General features: G+C 37.4%; 2 protein-coding genes across 4 annotated transcripts; both read left to right on the top strand.

The window, feature by feature from the left end:
* Window positions 1–6032: 6032 nt before the first annotated feature.
* pde6d (phosphodiesterase 6D, cGMP-specific, rod, delta) lies at window positions 6033–10866 on the top strand. Its single transcript, XM_060867671.1, has 5 exons — window positions 6033–6259; window positions 9026–9114; window positions 9297–9422; window positions 9781–9886; window positions 10012–10866. The coding sequence occupies exons 1-5, from the start codon at window positions 6210–6212 to the stop codon at window positions 10091–10093; spliced, it is 453 nt and encodes a 150-aa protein (XP_060723654.1). The 5' UTR covers window positions 6033–6209; the 3' UTR covers window positions 10094–10866.
* A 528-nt stretch (window positions 10867–11394) lies between these two features.
* On the top strand, window positions 11395–18113 carry phb2b (prohibitin 2b). 3 transcript variants are annotated; one of them, XM_060867067.1, is made up of 4 exons: window positions 11395–11531; window positions 12548–12674; window positions 13138–13322; window positions 17282–18113. In XM_060867067.1, the coding sequence occupies exons 1-4, from the start codon at window positions 11511–11513 to the stop codon at window positions 17294–17296; spliced, it is 348 nt and encodes a 115-aa protein (XP_060723050.1). In that variant the 5' UTR covers window positions 11395–11510; the 3' UTR covers window positions 17297–18113. The 3 variants fall into 3 exon arrangements, 2 of the variants coding, with proteins under 2 accessions (XP_060723050.1, XP_060723049.1); XM_060867066.1 differs by lacking the exon at window positions 17282–18113 and adding an exon at window positions 14619–14998; XR_009648317.1 differs by lacking the exons at window positions 11395–11531; window positions 12548–12674; window positions 13138–13322 and adding exons at window positions 15910–16013; window positions 16254–16330.
* Window positions 18114–18351: the final 238 nt, after the last annotated feature.

Raw genomic sequence — 18351 nt, 5'->3', positions numbered from 1 at the left:
CTGTTGTCTGTTATCAGGTTCTGTGTTTACAAACAACTGTTTTGTGTTCCCCTGATTAGTTCCTCTATATGTTTTAGTTGTATAATCACGGAGTGTTACTGTTGTTGTAGCTTTACTGGGGGTAGCTAACGTGTTTGCTTTAGTTCATTTCATTAGTTGTAGATTTAATAAATCTTATGTGAACTGTCACCAAACTGACACAATATTACTTATGGCCAAGTCAGCTAACTTGTATAGCAACAAAAGCTAATCTTCAAAACAAGTCACTTTTTATCCAATTGAAAGTCAGTTGTGAATTCTTCTTCTTGATTCTTCTTGAATAATAACTAAAGTGATGAAGCCATACAAGTAAATCAGAATTATTCTGCGTTTGTCTAACTTTTTAATCAGTGCTTACATTGTCAACAAATAGCATGTGATAAAATAATGTTCATATGTTTGTTGTTTTTGTATTTGTTGAAAGAAAAATATGTTCTATGTTTTACACACCTCAAATTAAAACACATGGCTAGATGAAGTAAGCATGATGAATTTTTTTTTTTAAAAGACCCTAGTTTCAAATCAAACAATAAAATATCACACTACTGCTAATACATTATTACCAAACTGTCAAAGCGTCCCAGTATTCATCAGACTTCACTTAGCCCTGTGCATCATACAGCTATCACCATATGCTTCTTTTTTCCTGAACATGAAGCACAAAATCCAACCTCAGTGTCTGACCAGGCTTGTTTTTGCTAAATTATATTTTTCAGAAAACTCATTATGAATGTAATAACTCTGTGAACATGGCAGTGATCCTGTCAGTGAACTCATGCCACACCTTGAAAATGAAAAGGCTTGATGCTAAAAGAATACAGCAGGCTTCCTTCTGTTGTAACCTAGCACCCTTCTGTGGACATTTTCTGCAATCACAGCTCACTTAAAAATTACTTAAGGGAATTTATATCTGCAGTAAAATACAATTGTTAAACCAGTGTAACACATTTCTGTTTTACAGTTTAATATTCTAGCTCAACTGGGATTCTGGGACAATATATACCACATCGAAGCAGTGCTTACTGAAACACTGCTGGAGTAATACAGTAAAACAGTATCATTATTGTAAATTGATATGTCAAAAGCATTTACCTCAAGCATAAAGTAATTTATACTGAAGTAACGTGTCCCTTAGTGACACTTGTTTTCGGATTGCGTAGAAAACCCTTCCACAATCCCATTAAGGAATGTGTCGTAGGTTGTACGGGTTAGTTTTGAAAACACAAGATTAACTATCAGAGTTGGTCTTACCTTGAACGCAGGTGTCCTTTGAAGTCCCTCGATCCTCTTCAAGTTCTTCTACATAAACTATTGTTTGAATCTTTAGATGAAGGACTTACAACTTCTTGTCTTTTCAGGGTCCTCACAATGGGAGGCCTTGTTTTTATTAAAAAGCAATGTAATATAGATAAATGTGTGTAATATATGTAAAGTAAAATAAAATATAATTACAAAGAAAAATCTCCTTCAAATAATCGAACAGTATTAGAATAAGTAAAAGTAATTAGAATGCAAAGACAGTAACAAACCAAGAAACAAGCAATAGTCATATACATGTGGTTAAACCTGTGGTTAAGATATCAAGGTCGCAGTGTTCTTCTGCGAGTGCACAAGATAAACATAAGCTCATCTAAGTCAAGGCTCGCTGCTGTTATGAGAGCCATGAAGGCTCCCTCTGCTGGCCTGCAGAGGATTTGCTGCACTTTATCATCAGGACTCTATTTCCCACAATCTATTGCACCACCAACTCAGCACACCTGTTTCCTGTTTGTAATCACCTGGTCTATTTAAGCTCACACAGAACTCTCTGATGGCGCGAAGTATTGTCAGCCTTGTCTGCATTCTGAGCGTATTATCGGTTCCGTCTATTGCCTTGTTTTGACCCTGCTTGTTTTTCGTGTTTATGAATGTTTGCTACCTGCCCTGACCTACGCCTGGATTATTGACTACTGTTTAGGATTTCCTTTGATGTTGTTGTTTGTCTGATTTTTGACCCTTGCCTGTTTTGGATATCGCCTAATAAACCAGCATTTGGATCTAACCTGTTTCACATGCATGACAGCTGTGACTTAATCCTACATATATTCTGAAAGGTTATATCAGGTTATACAAAGTTACATAAAAGTAATAAAAGAAAACCCTTCAGAGTTCTCTTGAACTTCTGAAAAATAAAACTTAACAAAGTATGGTCTTCTTCGTCAGGCTATTCATGCTTTTCCCAACTGTTTAGGTACAGTGTCTGATCTGTGATGTCTTCATTTGTCAGGAACATTTTATTTTATATTAATATTTAAGTTCCTCACCTCCTACACTAGGGCCTCTATCTTAATCAGGTTTTCATCTATTTTAATTTGATATCTTTTCCTGTCCCTTTGTCTATCTTTTTTTATTTTACAATTTTCTCTTCTAGCCGGTTTAACCTCACTCTGTTTCCTTATAGGAATTGAGTTATGTTCCTTAGTAAGTAAAGAAAGTAATTAGAATGCAAAGACATTAACAAACGAAGAAACACTCTCCAAGTGTAGGCCTGCCTTTGTTTTCTGATATACACAGAGTATAACATGCACTGAGCCTGCCTACAATAGAATTCACACTCTGTATATTTCAAGATAGGTTTTTGTACACTTTTACTACATCACTTGTTGATCAACATTACACATAGGTCGCATAACTCTTGCTTTCGCCACCATTTCTTTCTGTCAGCCATACTCGCTGTACATTAGAGTCTCTTCCGATCAGAGCCAATCCTGACCTCCCTGTGGCCCTAAGCAAAATTTTGCTTCAGGGGCCCTCCTACCTGATCCGTGAGCCATGTAAACCATTTGCCACACATTCACACTTGACACCCCACTGCTCCCACTACAAACCTCCCTCCTTTTAAAAAAGTTTGCTCCATCTCTCGGTCAAAGTGTAAAACAATACAGAATTGAATGAGGTATAAACAAATCTTTATTGAATGGAATATTTTAAATAGAATTTTGAGTTGAATATTAGCAAATGATAATAATAAAATATAACAAAATAATATATATGTGTGTGTGTATATGTAAAGAAATAGAACTCAGCTTTGGATTTTGGGATTTTGAGCACGCGTGTCATTTTGTACACGATTGCACGCGCATATGAACGCATGTTCACGCGCGGCGCGGTTATCGAGCTCCCGTTTATAAACACCGTTGCCCTTGGGCGTTTATTCATGCGAATAAATTTATTCACGCAATAAATTGTTGTGTGATAGACAGACCAAGAGATGCACTGGCAGCACTGCACAGCTAATTTAGTTAGTCAGATAGAGACTAGAGACAGAATCACATCTACTTAACTTTACTGTTATTTGCTCTTGATGACATCAAACTTGAAGAGAACACAAGTTTACCTGATTGCTGTTCTCGCATTTCACTCTCATTTTGTCTCTTTTTTCTCTTTTCATGGCCAGATGGATAGCTCCGCTTCATATTGTCATCTACACTAAACATTAAAGGCAGGGTCTCCGATTATTGAAAGCCAATTTTGACATTTGAAATCACCAAAACAAACACGCCCCTAACCCAAAGGGGACCCACCCCTGTATTGATAGCTCCGCCCACACATACATACGTAACTTAGGCAACTAATGGAAAGAAATGTGTCTTTATCATAGCTGAAGGGAAGAACAATACGATTGCAGATAAACAAACAAGCAAAAATGACACACAAGCATAATCATGCAAAGGACAACATATTATAATTCTGTGAAACAAAGCAAAACCAACGTTATTTGTTATTTGTGTAGTAACAGCGTTTAGCTCGAGTTATTGACTCGGGAAACTCGAATCTGTGAATATGCGGCCAACTTCCCGCTCCTTCAGTTCTCTCCAGCGCTGGAAAGCTGATCCTATATTAACACGGTCCTACTTCTTGCCTTATCGTAAGCCTTTCTTCGCTTTCTTTCTTTGTTTTTATCCTCCATGTCAATGTTAAAACCGTTTTCTGCTAATGTCACACATGCGCACTGAACACTCTCTCTGCCGCATATTGACAAGCCCCGCCCCTTTCTGCTAATTGGCTACACGTTTGTTTTGAATTTTGGTTTTGATTTTTTTATTATTTGGCCCGACTCAGTTTTCTGAAGCATTAATCAAAAATCAGAGACCCTGCCTTTAACACGTGCTGCGTAATTTGCGGGGCCCTACGCTACTTGCGTAGTGAGTGTATAGGGCCGATCGGCTCTGCTTCCGATTTAACACTCAAAATACTTAAATGACCATCTATGGTTATATATCCGACACAGTTAAATTTCTTGTTGCTAAGCACTGGTTACATGTCTCTCCTAAACAAGCAATGGTCATATACATGTGGTTAAACCTGTGGTTAAGATATCCAGGTTGCAGTGTTAGGTTATACAAAGTTAAATAAAAGTAATAAAAGAAAACGCTTCAGAGTTCTCTTTAACTTCTGAAAAATAAAACATTACGAAGTATGATCTTCTTCGTCAGGCTCTTCATGCTTTTTCCAACTGTCTAGGTACAGTGTCTGATCCGTGATGTCTTCATTTGTCAGGAACATTTTATTTTATATTAATATTTAAGTTCCTCACCTCCTCCACTAGGGAATCTTTCTTAATCAGGTTTTCATCTATTTTCATTTGATATCTTTTTCTGTCCCTTTGTCTATCTTTATCTTATTTTGCGCTTTTATCTTCTAGCCCATTTAACCTCACTCTGTTTCCTTATAGGGATTGAGTTATGTTCCTTCTTGCGATAATCATTTGCAACTTCACTCCACATCTCATTCTTTCTCCAATTTCCTTCAACAAGCAGCAAAGAAACATCATCTGTCTATGTTTTAGTTTTTTTTTTTTATCCTATTTCTACTTCTATTTCTATTTCTATTTTTTTTTAACCTGCAACAAACCTAGGTGGCAAATGTTTGCTAGCTAGCTAACCTAAATCCTGACCAAGATTACTCTCAGTAATCTCAGGTCTAAATAAATGTTGGTGATGTTTGAACCATGTCAGACATTTAAGACATTTGGATGCAAAGATAAGAAAGACATAATGAAAAAGAGAAAGAAAGAAAGAAAGAAAGAAAGAAAGAAAGAAAGAAAGAAAGAAAGAAAGAAATGGTTTGTTGGTAGGATGGATGGATGGATGAATGGATGGATGGATGGATGGAACGCTATATCCCAACAACTTTAAAAACAACAAACTGAAACATAATGGCTAATTTTGTGTATTTAAATCCATATACTATATTATATTTTGAGGCTTTTAAGAGCACAGATTTAATTCTTCATGCTAGCGCTTGGGTTTTGTATTTTGTTTTGTTTTGTTTTTTTATCAATACAGACACAAAAAAGAAAGATAATGCACAGATATTATTTTTTTTTTTTTGTGAAATGGTAGTGTGTGTGTTTGTGTGTGTGTGTGTGTGTATGTGTGTGATGGTATAAGAGTGTTAGGGGAAACTTTGTTAGGGTTTTAAAACACAGTCTACTATTATAATAACTGTTTTATTACACATTTCTACATTTTTAGTACAATTAGACACTATAGCTCGTTTCTTTGCATTCTCAAATCACAACACAGTGATGACAACACACTTCTTAGCTAAAACACAAAACGACCCATGCTTGCATACAGGAAATATATACTGTATACAGGTAAGTATGACTAAACATAAGTTATACTTATACTTAACATTTCAGGACCTATGGATATGCTAAGTGGTCATTGTCGTGTATAACGTATCTGATCCAGAGATTAATGTATTTTGTTGTGTCGGGAGCAGATAAAAGATGCGCACATTTAAACGAGAAAATAAAATTCTGTTTGTCCTACACGAGGTACCGTAGTTTGCATCCGACGCACCTTTCAGTTGCCACCGGTGACGCGTCCCTTGTCAATCAAACCCCGCCCTTAATCCCGCCTTTTCACTGTTATTGGACAATTATTTATACACGCCTTCATAAATTTGCAGAACCGTTGGCTGATTTGGCTGTCAATCTAAAACGGAGGCTCTATTTACAGTAGGTTGAGAAGAACGATCAAGTATATCTCAGTTCAGATTAACTCAACGCTGTTGTTTAAAAAGTCATATATCCGGCTGGGTAGATATTATCATTTCTTAGGTTATTTTGTCATATTCTGACGAATAGGTGTTCGTTTTGTTTTTATCCACCAGAGGAAACCATGTCTTCGGACGAAGACCGAGCAAAGGAGATTCTGAAGGGCTTTAAATTGTATCCTTTAAACTTGTGGTACAGACGTCGGTTAAATCCCAAACGTCCGTCTAGTGTCCTTTTTAAGGGCACTACATAGGGAGTGAAATAACGGTCATGTAGTGAACTACGTCACCAATTGGGCGCTGTTTGGGATGTAGCCTGCATCAGCTAACGGTAACAGCTAGCTAACGGTTTTTAACGGCTTTATTAAACGGTATTTAACGGCTAGCGTTCAAATAGCTAAACTTTTTAAACTTTGTGACTTATAAGTCTGTATATAGTTAGATTAGGAAGTCGAGTGGCTTTTAAATGTATTAATGTAGTTGTAGATGTAGTTGGTGTATTAATGAGCATGTTGTGTAGCTAGTTAACTCTAACGACGGGTTATAACTCATCCTGCATCATCATTAACGCATTCTGATGTGATTTACGGTTCTATTTAAGGCTTATTTGCATTGAATTCGGATTGTTTTGCAACTAGAGGTGCAGTGTTAGCTCACCAGCTAAAGCTATCTGGTAAAGCTAAAGCTCCTTCTGGTAGCCTGATGTAATGCGACCCATCTCTAGCTTCAGATCTTTGCAGCAGATATGATTTGTGTTTACAGATATTTAGCGACTAACAAACTATTATCGCTTAGATATTATGCTGAAGAAACGGTTTCTACAGTTACTTCTTACTGTTGTGTTTATTTTTTCGTCTTTTAATTCCGTTACCTTTAAAAAAGTGCATATAGTGTACCGATAATGCTTTACTCTTCAACTTATTCTGTACATTAAATCTTTTTTAAAAGCACAACATACACATATTTGAACTTAAAATGTACATATTAGACGTATAACAAAATTTCAGATCAGTCCCATTCTTGTCCGTAACTTAATATTGTTATCAAGAGTTTAATCATTAATTATTCAGCTGTTGTGTTCATATTTGAGAAACTGATGAACGTTAGTTACTTAGTGAAATCTCTAACCTGCCAGTGTGTTATTGTGGAATAGTTTGCCCAATGTTCTCATTTGGTTATGTGTGTGACCTTCCTCAGTAATTCACCCTGGTAATGCTTAAATCCTTCATTGCAAGGACAGGGATTTGTTGCCTTATGTTCTTTACTGGCTTGTGTGTTGTCTGAAGTCTTGTTATTCTGTTTGCTTTGAATAGTTTGACCTTTTTTGTTTTGTTTTTATATAAATGTGTATTATATTGTAACTTTGGTTTCGGGCTAATGAATGTGTCTAGACATTTTAATTAGAAGGATGGATTGGTCTGTTCTGTTTTTTGTTTTTTTTTAATGTTACACTTTTAATGAAATGCTCTAAAATATGTATTGTTGCTTCTGTAATCACATCACATGCTTTCTAACTTTCTATAATCTATATAATTGTTGAACATAGGCATTTTGTCACTGTTCGTTTATTAGCAGTCCAGCAAAAGGCTTGTATGAGGGTTTGAAAAGGTATGAGGATGTTTGTTTGGTGTATTGTGTGACTGTAGTGTTGTGTAGCTGTGATACACCATCCGTGAGCCCCAGGAGTAAATGCAGTGTTCAAAGTAGGTCCCCTTAGAGAAGTTGCACCAAGACGTACATACTGAAGGTGGAAGTATGTGTTGTACAGAACTTCCTGTGATTTTCTTTAGGTTTTTTCAGCATTAGTAACGGAACAAGAACGTTTTCAATCATAAAAGCTATGTAAAGTGGTTGGGAAGAGATGTGACAATGGGCTTTGCCTATAAAACCAGAATGAATTTCTAGGTTGCTTGACCTGATTTAGGACAGAACATCTGAAGGGACAGTGTGTGTGTCTGTAAATAACCAGATAAAGTGTTCTCCTTTATACATTTATGCTGACACCTCATTCGCTTCCAAGACTAATGTCAAGCAATCGGAAATGCCAGCGATTTTTAAAACAGTAGGTCACATTTAAAAAATGCATGTGACTTCCATGAAAGCAGTGTCACCCAGGGACTAATTAGCCAGACTGTGTCATTGTTTGTAAGTAAAAGGCTCCCTCCCCTGAGACGCTCGCTGTGCATCACTGCTGTATCTCGGCAGGTGTGATCCCACAGACACCTGTCACCACTAGTGCTAATCTCCAACGCTATGGCCCAGTCTGTTCTCGACAGTCATCCATTTAATCAGTTCTGCATTTTAACATCCTTATGCTATTTTCTGATTCATCCGTTTGCCTCAGGTTTTCAATAGCTGGGAGAATTTTGGGAAGTTCCCCCAAGCTATTATTACAGTATAACACTGCATTAAACCTTAAACACGTCTTGTGGATATTGAAAAACCAAGTAATTAGATTTAAATTTGAGAATGTTATGTACAACAAATTTCTTACAGTTTCTGTAGATGCTCATTCATAATTTTAACTTTCCTTGAATCTGAATTTACATGAAATTGGATGCATTTGAATTATTTGTTATCTAAAAATGATTGAAATGCATTTAAAGCCAGATAATAAGGGTTTCTAAACCTTGTCCTCTATTTGTTAGCCATATAGGTCCTTTGGTGGTTGGTTTCCAGGGCGGTTGTTTGTGTTGTGGTCTGGTGCTGACACACTTAGGCCACTGCGCCTGTGTGTCTCACAGAGAGGGCAGTGAGAGACACACAAGTGGTCTGAAGTTGGAGAGGTCAGATGTCCCTGACTTAAAGCATGGTGGATTGTGACAAGCCATTGTTCTTTTGGCTTTTACTTCAGGAAGGTTTAATTAACAATATAACATGCTCTTTACCTACCAATAAATATGAAGTTCTTTAGTGTTCTGCTGCCTTAACCTGTCTGCAGAAACTGGATGAACCTAAGGGACGCAGAAACGGGGAAAGTTCTCTGGCAGGGAACTGAAGATCTCTCTGTACCTGGTGTAGAACATGAAGGTATGAAACCATCTAGGCTTTAGCCTGGTACTAACACTTACCCTAAGCATTTACTGGCTATTCCAATATTAAGCATTTGATTTGGTATAGGTTAATGGGGGGAAAAATATTTAAAACTGCTATTCCCATATTTAATTTATTTTAATTAAAAGTCTGTGCATCGTCACTCTTGTCTCTTCTAGCTCGGGTGCCCAAAAAGATCCTAAAATGTAAATCGGTCTCCAGAGAGCTTAATTTCTCCTCATCAGAAAAGCTGGAAAAGTTTCGCCTGGAGCAGAAGGTTCTCTTCAAAGGCCAGTGTCTAGAAGGTCGGCATTTCTTTGTTTTTTATATTTCTTCTTACTTTAACAATTCAGCTTTAAACCGTTGTGCTTGCTCACACATGAACAAAACTTTTATAACCACATGAACTGTGTGCCATATGATTTTAACATAAAATCCTGTTAAACTTTTGAAATCAAATTGGGACATTATTAGTTACAGCATTTTAATGTACAAATTGCTACTTTACATCCAGTGTGAAGGAGTTTTCTTTTAATATGAATAGATTTAGATGCTAATTATTAAGCTGCTTGTTTTGCTCTATTGATTAGTTTACATAATCAGTCATTTCATTGTTATGATTCTCTTTGTCTTAACTTTTAATATTTCTTGTTTTCTCCTCAGAGTGGTTCTTCGAATTTGGCTTTGTGATCCCCAATTCTACAAACACATGGCAGTCATTGATAGAGGCCGCACCTGAGTCACAGATGATGCCTGCTAATGTGTTAACGTAAGACCATTTTCTTCATTCGTTCATCTTTATAATGATGTTTTAATAATACCTCTATCAGTTTTATTTAATTGACAATTTTATTTAGGTGCTTGTTTAATACCCCCCTCCCTCCCTTTTTGCAGTGGAAATGTTGTCATAGAGACAAAATTCTACGACGACGAGCTTCACGTCAGCACTTCTCGAGTTCGGCTTTTCTACGTCTGAGATGTGAAGCCTCTTCTTTTTTTTAAAATTCTGTCATTCAGAAGGATGCACACATTACTGTCTTTTTTTTTTTTTTTTTTTAATGGCCAGATGAAACTCTGCTTAATGAGTATTTCCATGGCACTATGACAACGGCACTAAAGGGAGCAAGTCACACAGACTAAATTTCAGGTTAAACAGTCACACCAGTTTAATGACAAAGACTTGGAAGCAGGGGCAGTGATGCTCATCTCAACCTCACCATGTAAATTGTTTTATTTGTACATTATTTTCCCTATCTTATCTTTTCCCTCTCTTTTTTTTTTTTTTTTTTGTTTTTTTTTTTAATCCTGCATTGTATACTGCTTCCATGCATTATGGTTTTAAATATTTGCTGCCAGTTTATGTGGTTGCTAATATATATTTTTTAACAAACTTGTAAGATAGGCAGTGTTTAAATACATGATGTAATTATGGGTTTAAAATTTGATATCCTTGAGTGATGCCTTTTTCCTTGGACTCTGTTTTGTTTTCTTTTTCAATAGGTGTATACCTATAAGACTATCAGTACCAGCTGTATTAGCTCTTCCATATGTGGGGGAATAAATCTGTGTGAAGACAAACCAGTGGTTTTGTTGAAGCTACTCTGTGTAACCTGGCCTATTTGATTTCTTATATTAAACCTTTCTTGCCCAGGATGCTCAGAAAGGTTATCCATAACAAATTTTCTCACCATTTGTCACCATGTCTGTTTGTTTGACCTTCTTTATTAAAAGCAATGAAATGTTCTTGTATATTTATGAATGTCTCCATTGTGGATCGGACCACTGATTGGTATGACTGGAGGAAAATTACAGAAATGAACAGTTTACATATACATTAGAAATCAATATAAATTAACGATATTGCAAGGGTTTATTTTATTCTTCTTCAGTGAGTGCTTTGTGGTGGAGAGCCCATCATGGGAACACAGTGTGTGTGAAGCTGGGAATACAACCTTGATTAGATACCAGTTCATATCGGGATGCTACATGCATGTTTTCATCAAGGGGTAAGTTAGCATCGCCAGCCCATCTACTGTCATGTTTCTGTAAGGTGGGAGGAAAATACAGGACACAGAGGAACCCCACAAACACATGAGAACCTGCAAATCTCCATACAGTCAGTAAATAAGCCAAGATAAGGATCAAACTGGAAACTGCGGCGCTTTGGAGGTGACTTGCTGAGAAACTGGCCCATCCAGCCTAGCTTTGTTGAGCTGGATTCAGTGTGTTACAAGGTTGAAAACACTAATCTCTACAGAGCTAAGCTTGTGGCCCACAGGACCTTGAATCTGACGTCAATTCGAGAAACTCAAGACAGGAAAACTACATATCCCAGAATCCTCCCTGGTGCAAAAGTTGATAGTGGCGACCTTGGGGAAAACTAGTGGTACAGCATGGCGAATAAAGAGCCTAATGTGAGTACATTACACTATAAACTTCTCCCTCGTGGATTTGTAGTGCTTTTGGCGTTAAGTTCACATGAGCTGTGATTTAAAAACGTTAAGAAAACAATAGCATGCGTGATAGTATACATATAATAGAACAACTTTAGTTAAAAGTATTTACTTTTTGTATTAATATATTATAGTCATCCCTTATGTGATGGGTATGAGCTCACACACACACTACATATACAGTCACTCTCCACTTCTGTGATATGTTTCATTATTTGTTCACTATATGGCCAAATGTTTGTGGATGAACACACACACACACACACGAAATTTAACAATTAACAATTGACATTGTCTTAACGTGTCAGGCTGTGCTTGGGAACCTGGGGCTTCAAGGCGACCTACTTCTGCTAAAGACCTGAACATGAACTAGTTAGTGGTGTCATAGTAAAGGAGTTATGTTTTTCATTTGGAGTAAATCTAGTTAAAAAAATAAACCCTAATCTCTTGACTGACACAATTTACTTGATTGACTTTTTACCTTCTTCTATGCTAGCTTCTAAGGCTAGGATGATGGTTTTTACTACTTTTTAGAGCCAGTGTTTTTTTTATTTTTCTTATCCTGAATTTCTGACGTTTTTACCCACATGACATTATTTATAGCCTAACGTTACTAATAGTAGGTTTCCAAAAAAAGAGAAACGTATCAACCCACCGACTCTTTCACAGACCCCACTTTGAAAACTGTGTCTTTTATTTATTTATTTTTTTTCATTTATTATTATTATTTTTTTTTTTTAAGATAATCTTGACCAGTTCTAGATATTTTGAAAAAAAAAAAAAAAAAAAAAAAACTGGCTAATGGACACTAATGTGACTGTCAACCTTAACCTTTAGCATTTGTAGTTATTTCAAATGGTTTTGTAGACTTTAAACCTGGAAGCAGTTCTGTATTCTCATCATCTTTTCAATGTCCTTGAGCAAAGATGGTTTACATGGATCATGAAGATTAATAATTATTTTATTGTATTCAATAGTTCTTTCAGCATTTGAGGGATTTTGCTGGCCGGATGTCCTGTGGTCCTCGTGGTGCAGGGGTTGGATTGAAATTACTGATTGGTGCTGGTGCGCTTGCCTATGGAATCAAAAAGGTTACATCTACAGGTACTCTCCACTTCTGTAAACTGTATGGGCAAAGGTTAGTGGATAGCTATCACATTTATATGTAAGACTTCTGTTCACAAAGTTAGAAGCACACAATTGTAAAGAAAGTACATTATTTTCATTGGAACTAAGGGAATCAAACATGTTCCAGTATGACAATGACCCTGTGCACAAAGCAAGCCCTATGGAAATATGGTTTAAAGTGTTAGTGGAAGAACTCGAGTGGCTCAACGAACATCTTCCAGCTGAACTGGATTACTTACTACACCCCACGTAGGGTTATGATGACAGAACATACAAGTGAATTTCACCTATGAACTTAATTTTTTCAAACATTTTTCTTTATGCTCATGAATGCTTAGTTTATTGTTCTTATTTATAACTCCAAATTCAAAAGACATGCAAAGACACACATGCGTTTGAATATTTTTTTTCATTCTGCTTGTTTTATGTGTGTGATCAGACCTTCAGATGGTGAACATTGCACTGCGTGTGTTGTCACAGCCTGTGGCATCCAACCTTCCCTACATGAACCAGCATTTGGGGAAAGATTATGATGAGCGTGCCCTTCCTTCCATAGTCAGTGATGTCCTGAAGAGTGTTGTAGCCAAATTCAATGCCTCACAGCTTATAACGCAAAGAGCTCAGGTAACACATTGATTTTTACGTGCACACACACTCACACACACACACACACACACACACACACACACACGCACAGCTAATTTCCTGCAGTGGCAGACCTAAACTAGCATATGATCTGGATCATAACTTGGTGCTTGATCAAAGATGCTTTAGTTCAGATGTAACAAGATATATCAATACCTTTGGTAAGCAGTTTCCTACTCGAGTATTTGCCTACCGTCTCAGATATATTGTTGATTTGATTTAAGGCCATTTAGAGGTTACAGCTAATATCACACAAACAGCCTAAAACAAACTGAACCATACAGGCTTTCCCGCTGACTGAGGATGTGGAAGTCTTTTAAAATGTAGTTTCATTGTTACTATGATTTACATCACTTACAGTATTTTTCTTCTGACATGCTTACTAAAAAACACAAAGCAATCCAAGAATGATGCAATCTCATTGGCTGATTAAGTTGCTCAATATAATGTCAGCTGCAGCCAGTATAGGGGCTTTCACATATATGTCACACAATATTTTAATAATAATAATAATAATAAATTCATGTTTCAATAGTGGGGGGGCACGGTGGCTTAGTGGTTAGCACGTTCGCCTCACACCTCCAGGGTTGGGGGTTCGATTCCCGCCTCCACCTTGTGTGTGTGGAGTTTGCATGTTCTCCCCGTGCCTCGGGGGTTTCCTCCAGGTACTCCGGTTTCCTCCCCCGGTCCAAAGACATGCATGGTAGGTTGATTGGCATCTCTGGAAAATTGTCCGTAGTGTGTGATTGCGTGAGTTGATTGGCATCTCTGGAAAATTGTCCGTAGTGTGTGATTGCGTGAGTGAATGAGAGTGTGTGTGTGTGTGCCCTGTGATGGGTTGGCACTCCATCCAAGGTGTATCCTGCCTTGATGCCCGATGATGCCTGAGATAGGCACAGGCTCCCCATGACCCGAGGTAGTTCGGATAAGCGGTAGAAAATGAGTGAGAGTGAGTGAGAGTGTTTCAATAGTGTTATTGTATTGCTGTGTCTAGCACAAAGGAGATCCGCTTGAAACTTACTGATGTAGTGTTAATTTATAACTGCTCAGATCTGAGGGTTTTAATCATATATGTGGCATTTTATTACAGATGCCACAGTGAGACACTAACTTTATAAAGTTATGTGAATACACTAAATACAATATATGAGTTAGCAATGATAATAATAAGAAAAAAAACAAGATATGACATTGCTTTCACTCTCCGTTGTTTACTTCATCTATTCATATCATGTAGATGATTCGGACTCAACCTGACCTCTGATCTTTGTGCAGTCAAGTTTCATTGCTGATCCGTCGGCTGCTGGTTGAACATGCTAAAGACTTCAGCATCATTGTCGATGACGTGGCCCTCACAGAGCTGAGCTTCAGCAGAGAATACACATCAGCTGTAGAGGCCAAACAAGTTGGTGTGTAACACCCATCTATGCATAACTGCAGCTTTGTATCAGCACATTTAAAAAGAGATGTGGTATAATCAGAGCTGATCCTGACCTCCCTGGGGCCCTAAGCAAAATTCTGCTATAAGGGGCCCTCCTACCTGACCCATGAGCCATGTAAACCATTTGCCACACTGTGTATAAAAGCTAAAATGGCTTGCCATGCAGTATCACTGTGTTTTATAGTATGCATGAGAGCAATACTTGATCCCTGTTGGTTATTATTTACTGAGGGATGTGCATTCATATTGACCTGGCATTATGCCCATTCCAATGTAAATCCATTGGTTTCCATATTGCATTAACGTTATCAGTTATCAGAAAATTGTTGTAACCTTGATTGAGAGACTATAAACAGTTTCATTTAGGAGAGCTATCACGCTACTTTTTGTGCTGGTTCCCACACAGATGTTGCTGCTGGAAAGCGCGCGTGTCATTTCGTGCACGATTGCACGTGCACATGAACGCATGTTCACGCGCGGCGCGGTTATCAGGCTCCCGTTTATAAACAGCGTTGCCCTTGGACGTTTATTCATGCGAATGTTCACGCAATAAATTGTTGTGTGTCAGACAGGTCAAGAGATGCACTGGCAGCACTGCACAGCTAATTTAGTTAGTCAGATAGAGACTAGAGACAGAATCACATCAACTTAACTTTAATGTTATTTGCTCTTGCTGACATCAAACTTGAAGAGAACACAAGATTACCTGATTGCTGCTTTGTTCGCATTTCGCTCTCATTTTGTTTCTTTTTTCTCTTTTCATGGCCAGACGGATAGCTCCGCTTCATATTGTCATCTACACAGTAAACATTAACACGCGCTGTAAAATGAGGCAGGGGGAGGCGGGGCCTTGTGTAATTTGCAGGGCCCTACGCAACTTGCGTAGTGAGCGTATTGGGCCGCTCGGCTCTGGTCTTGTTGTCCTCTAGCCCAGCAGGAGGCACAGAGAGCTCAGTTCTTTGTGAAAAAATCTAAGCAGGATCAGAGGCAGAAGATCATCCAAGCTGAAGGAGAGGCCCAAGCAGTCAAAATGGTGGAAATGACTTCCTCTAGGCAAACTTAATACATTCTATATATGATACAAATATTTAGTGGATGTATATGTCTATGATATATGATAGTATCTGTTTTTTCTCTTCCTGTACCGAAAGTTAGGAGAGGCTGTCACAAGGAATCCTGGATATCTCAAACTCAGGAGAATCCGAGCAGCACAGTCGGTCGCTAAAACGGTTCATCAGTCCCAAATAATTTATTTAGACTCTTATCCATCCTGGTACAGTGCAAAGTTGATTTTATTTATTTGTTTATTTACTCTAAGATGCATTTTTCGATGTTTTTTTCTGCGTATCTTTTGGTTGCTTGACCATAGTTTGGTCATGGCTGGATGATGCACTGCTTTACTGTTTGCAGCTGGGAACAGTGCATATTATAATATGCTTTTCTGAAAGCTTTCCTCTCCTGTGTTTCAGGTTGTAACCTCTCAGAACAGAATATATCTGAACGCAGACTCTCTAGTCCTGAATCTCCAGTATGAGTCATTTAATAAGTATGTCTTGGTTCCACTTAACATTTTAGACATGTTTCATGCTTTCTGGCACCGTTTTACCAAAAGTGGCAGAATAATTTATAGCAGATGCCAAATTGATACTGTAGGTACCAAATCATGTGTTCAGCTGTTAAGCTGGTCAGACCAAACGCAAATGCCTTCAGACACAAGTTCCATTTGTGTCCTGCCAACTTTATCGAAGCGAGCTTTGACCTCAAAAAGCTCTGAGCTTTGACCTTTGAACACAAACCTTGATTACTTGAAAACATGGAGGCGAGACTATTGTCTCTGTAGTCAAAAAAAGAAGCCACTGTTTGATTAAGTTGTAGTCATTTTATACTTTTCCACGCAGTTTTATTTTTTCACTTAATATTTACCTGAAAATGTTCTTTCCAAAATTACATTAATCAAATTTAGACATTTATTATTATTATTATTATTATTATTATTATTATTATTATTATTATTATTATTATTATTATTATTATGTACAGTATAATGAACCAGATTGTGGAGTGTGCATTAACTTTTATTAATACAGCATATTAATAAAATCTGAATAAAGGTAAGTATTAGCTCTCAGCTGGCTGCTTTGAAATTCAAGTATTTCTCCAAATTACTGTTAGATGTGAGTTTAACCACTACACGTTTTGCATTTTATCTTATCAGCATAAAGGTATTTTATCCACTTAAAAATATGCTACAGTTTTTGTGGTTAGTTTCAGTTTCTGTCTACCTGCTTGTACAATGTTGGCACATCTGATATTCAACTTTCTTGTAACAAGTACCTATTTCCTATTAGTGTTGATGAATACCACATTTTTCATTCCAACCATTGCGGATGCTTATTTAACAAAAAGGCAATCTTGTATTAGCATCATTTTATTTCAATACACTACATTGAGGTTTTATTAAAATTGATTGTACTAATATTTCTGTTTTGTTTTGCAGAACGTCACTAAATAAAAACAAGCATGCTGCCTAGAGAAAGGTTTCGTTCTGCCTGTGTGTGTCAGCGATCACGGGGATAAAAGCAGACCCAAACGCAGGGATAACATAAAAGGGGTTTATTAGGGAAAAAAATAACAAAGGGCAAGAAACACTAGGAGACTCAGACTGGAAACACAAAACACAGGAACAACAAACAAAGAGACAGCCAACCAAAGACAGGACTCGGCAAAAAACAGACGCAAGACAACCGGTATAAATGGGGTGACAATAATCGAAACACAAGGAACAGGTGTGCAGAAGCAGGAACGGTTAAGGAAAAGGTAGGGCTAACACACGTGATACAAAAAACAAACAATAGCACATGGCACAGACCCAAAAGCAACAGTGTCCCCCTAGAGTCCCTGACAGTGGTTCCAGTTTCTAAGTTTACTGAAATCCTTTACACACATTTGTCATTACAGATTCAAGAAGATTTGTTCAATGAAGTTCTCTCATGGTTATTCAGCTGTATATTGCAGTTATATACAACAGAGAGATCTGTTATTCTGAATATCTGTAAATTTTAATTCCCTTACCCCTCTATTCCTTGGCTGGTTGTTGCCATCAGTGTATTATAGTAATGTTCATATGATCTAAATCCACCAATGTTCTGAAAAAACAAACAAACAATGTCTTTGCTGTATAAATGTGCGACTAAGACATGAACGGACAGCAAAATAAAACCTTTTTGTATTCAGAAGGTCATTGTGAATGCGTGCTTTTGTAAGTCTTTATCCAAAGATATAATGGTCAGTCAATCAAAAAGCTGTGAAATGTCAGTGTATAAATTTGACTGACCCATTACTGTTCTGTATTTTTGTAGCAGAAACATGCCTGTGACTATGCTTGGATGAAAAGGGTAATCCCTTTTAAAAGCTGTAAAACAGTACAGGCATCCATCCATCTATTCATTTTCTGTACTGCTTATCCTACAAAAGTACACAGGATCTATCTTAGCGCCCAAAGCAGAGGACACTGGGTGGTGTGTCAATCAATTGCAGGGCACAGTTGCACATTCGCACACAACCATT

The sequence above is a fragment of the Tachysurus vachellii genome, chromosome 4 (genome assembly GCF_030014155.1).
Source record: "Tachysurus vachellii isolate PV-2020 chromosome 4, HZAU_Pvac_v1, whole genome shotgun sequence".
Classification (NCBI taxonomy): Eukaryota; Metazoa; Chordata; class Actinopteri; order Siluriformes; family Bagridae; genus Tachysurus; species Tachysurus vachellii.
The sequence above is the reverse complement of the archived record's forward strand: the minus strand, read 5'-3'. Positions and strand labels throughout refer to the sequence as shown.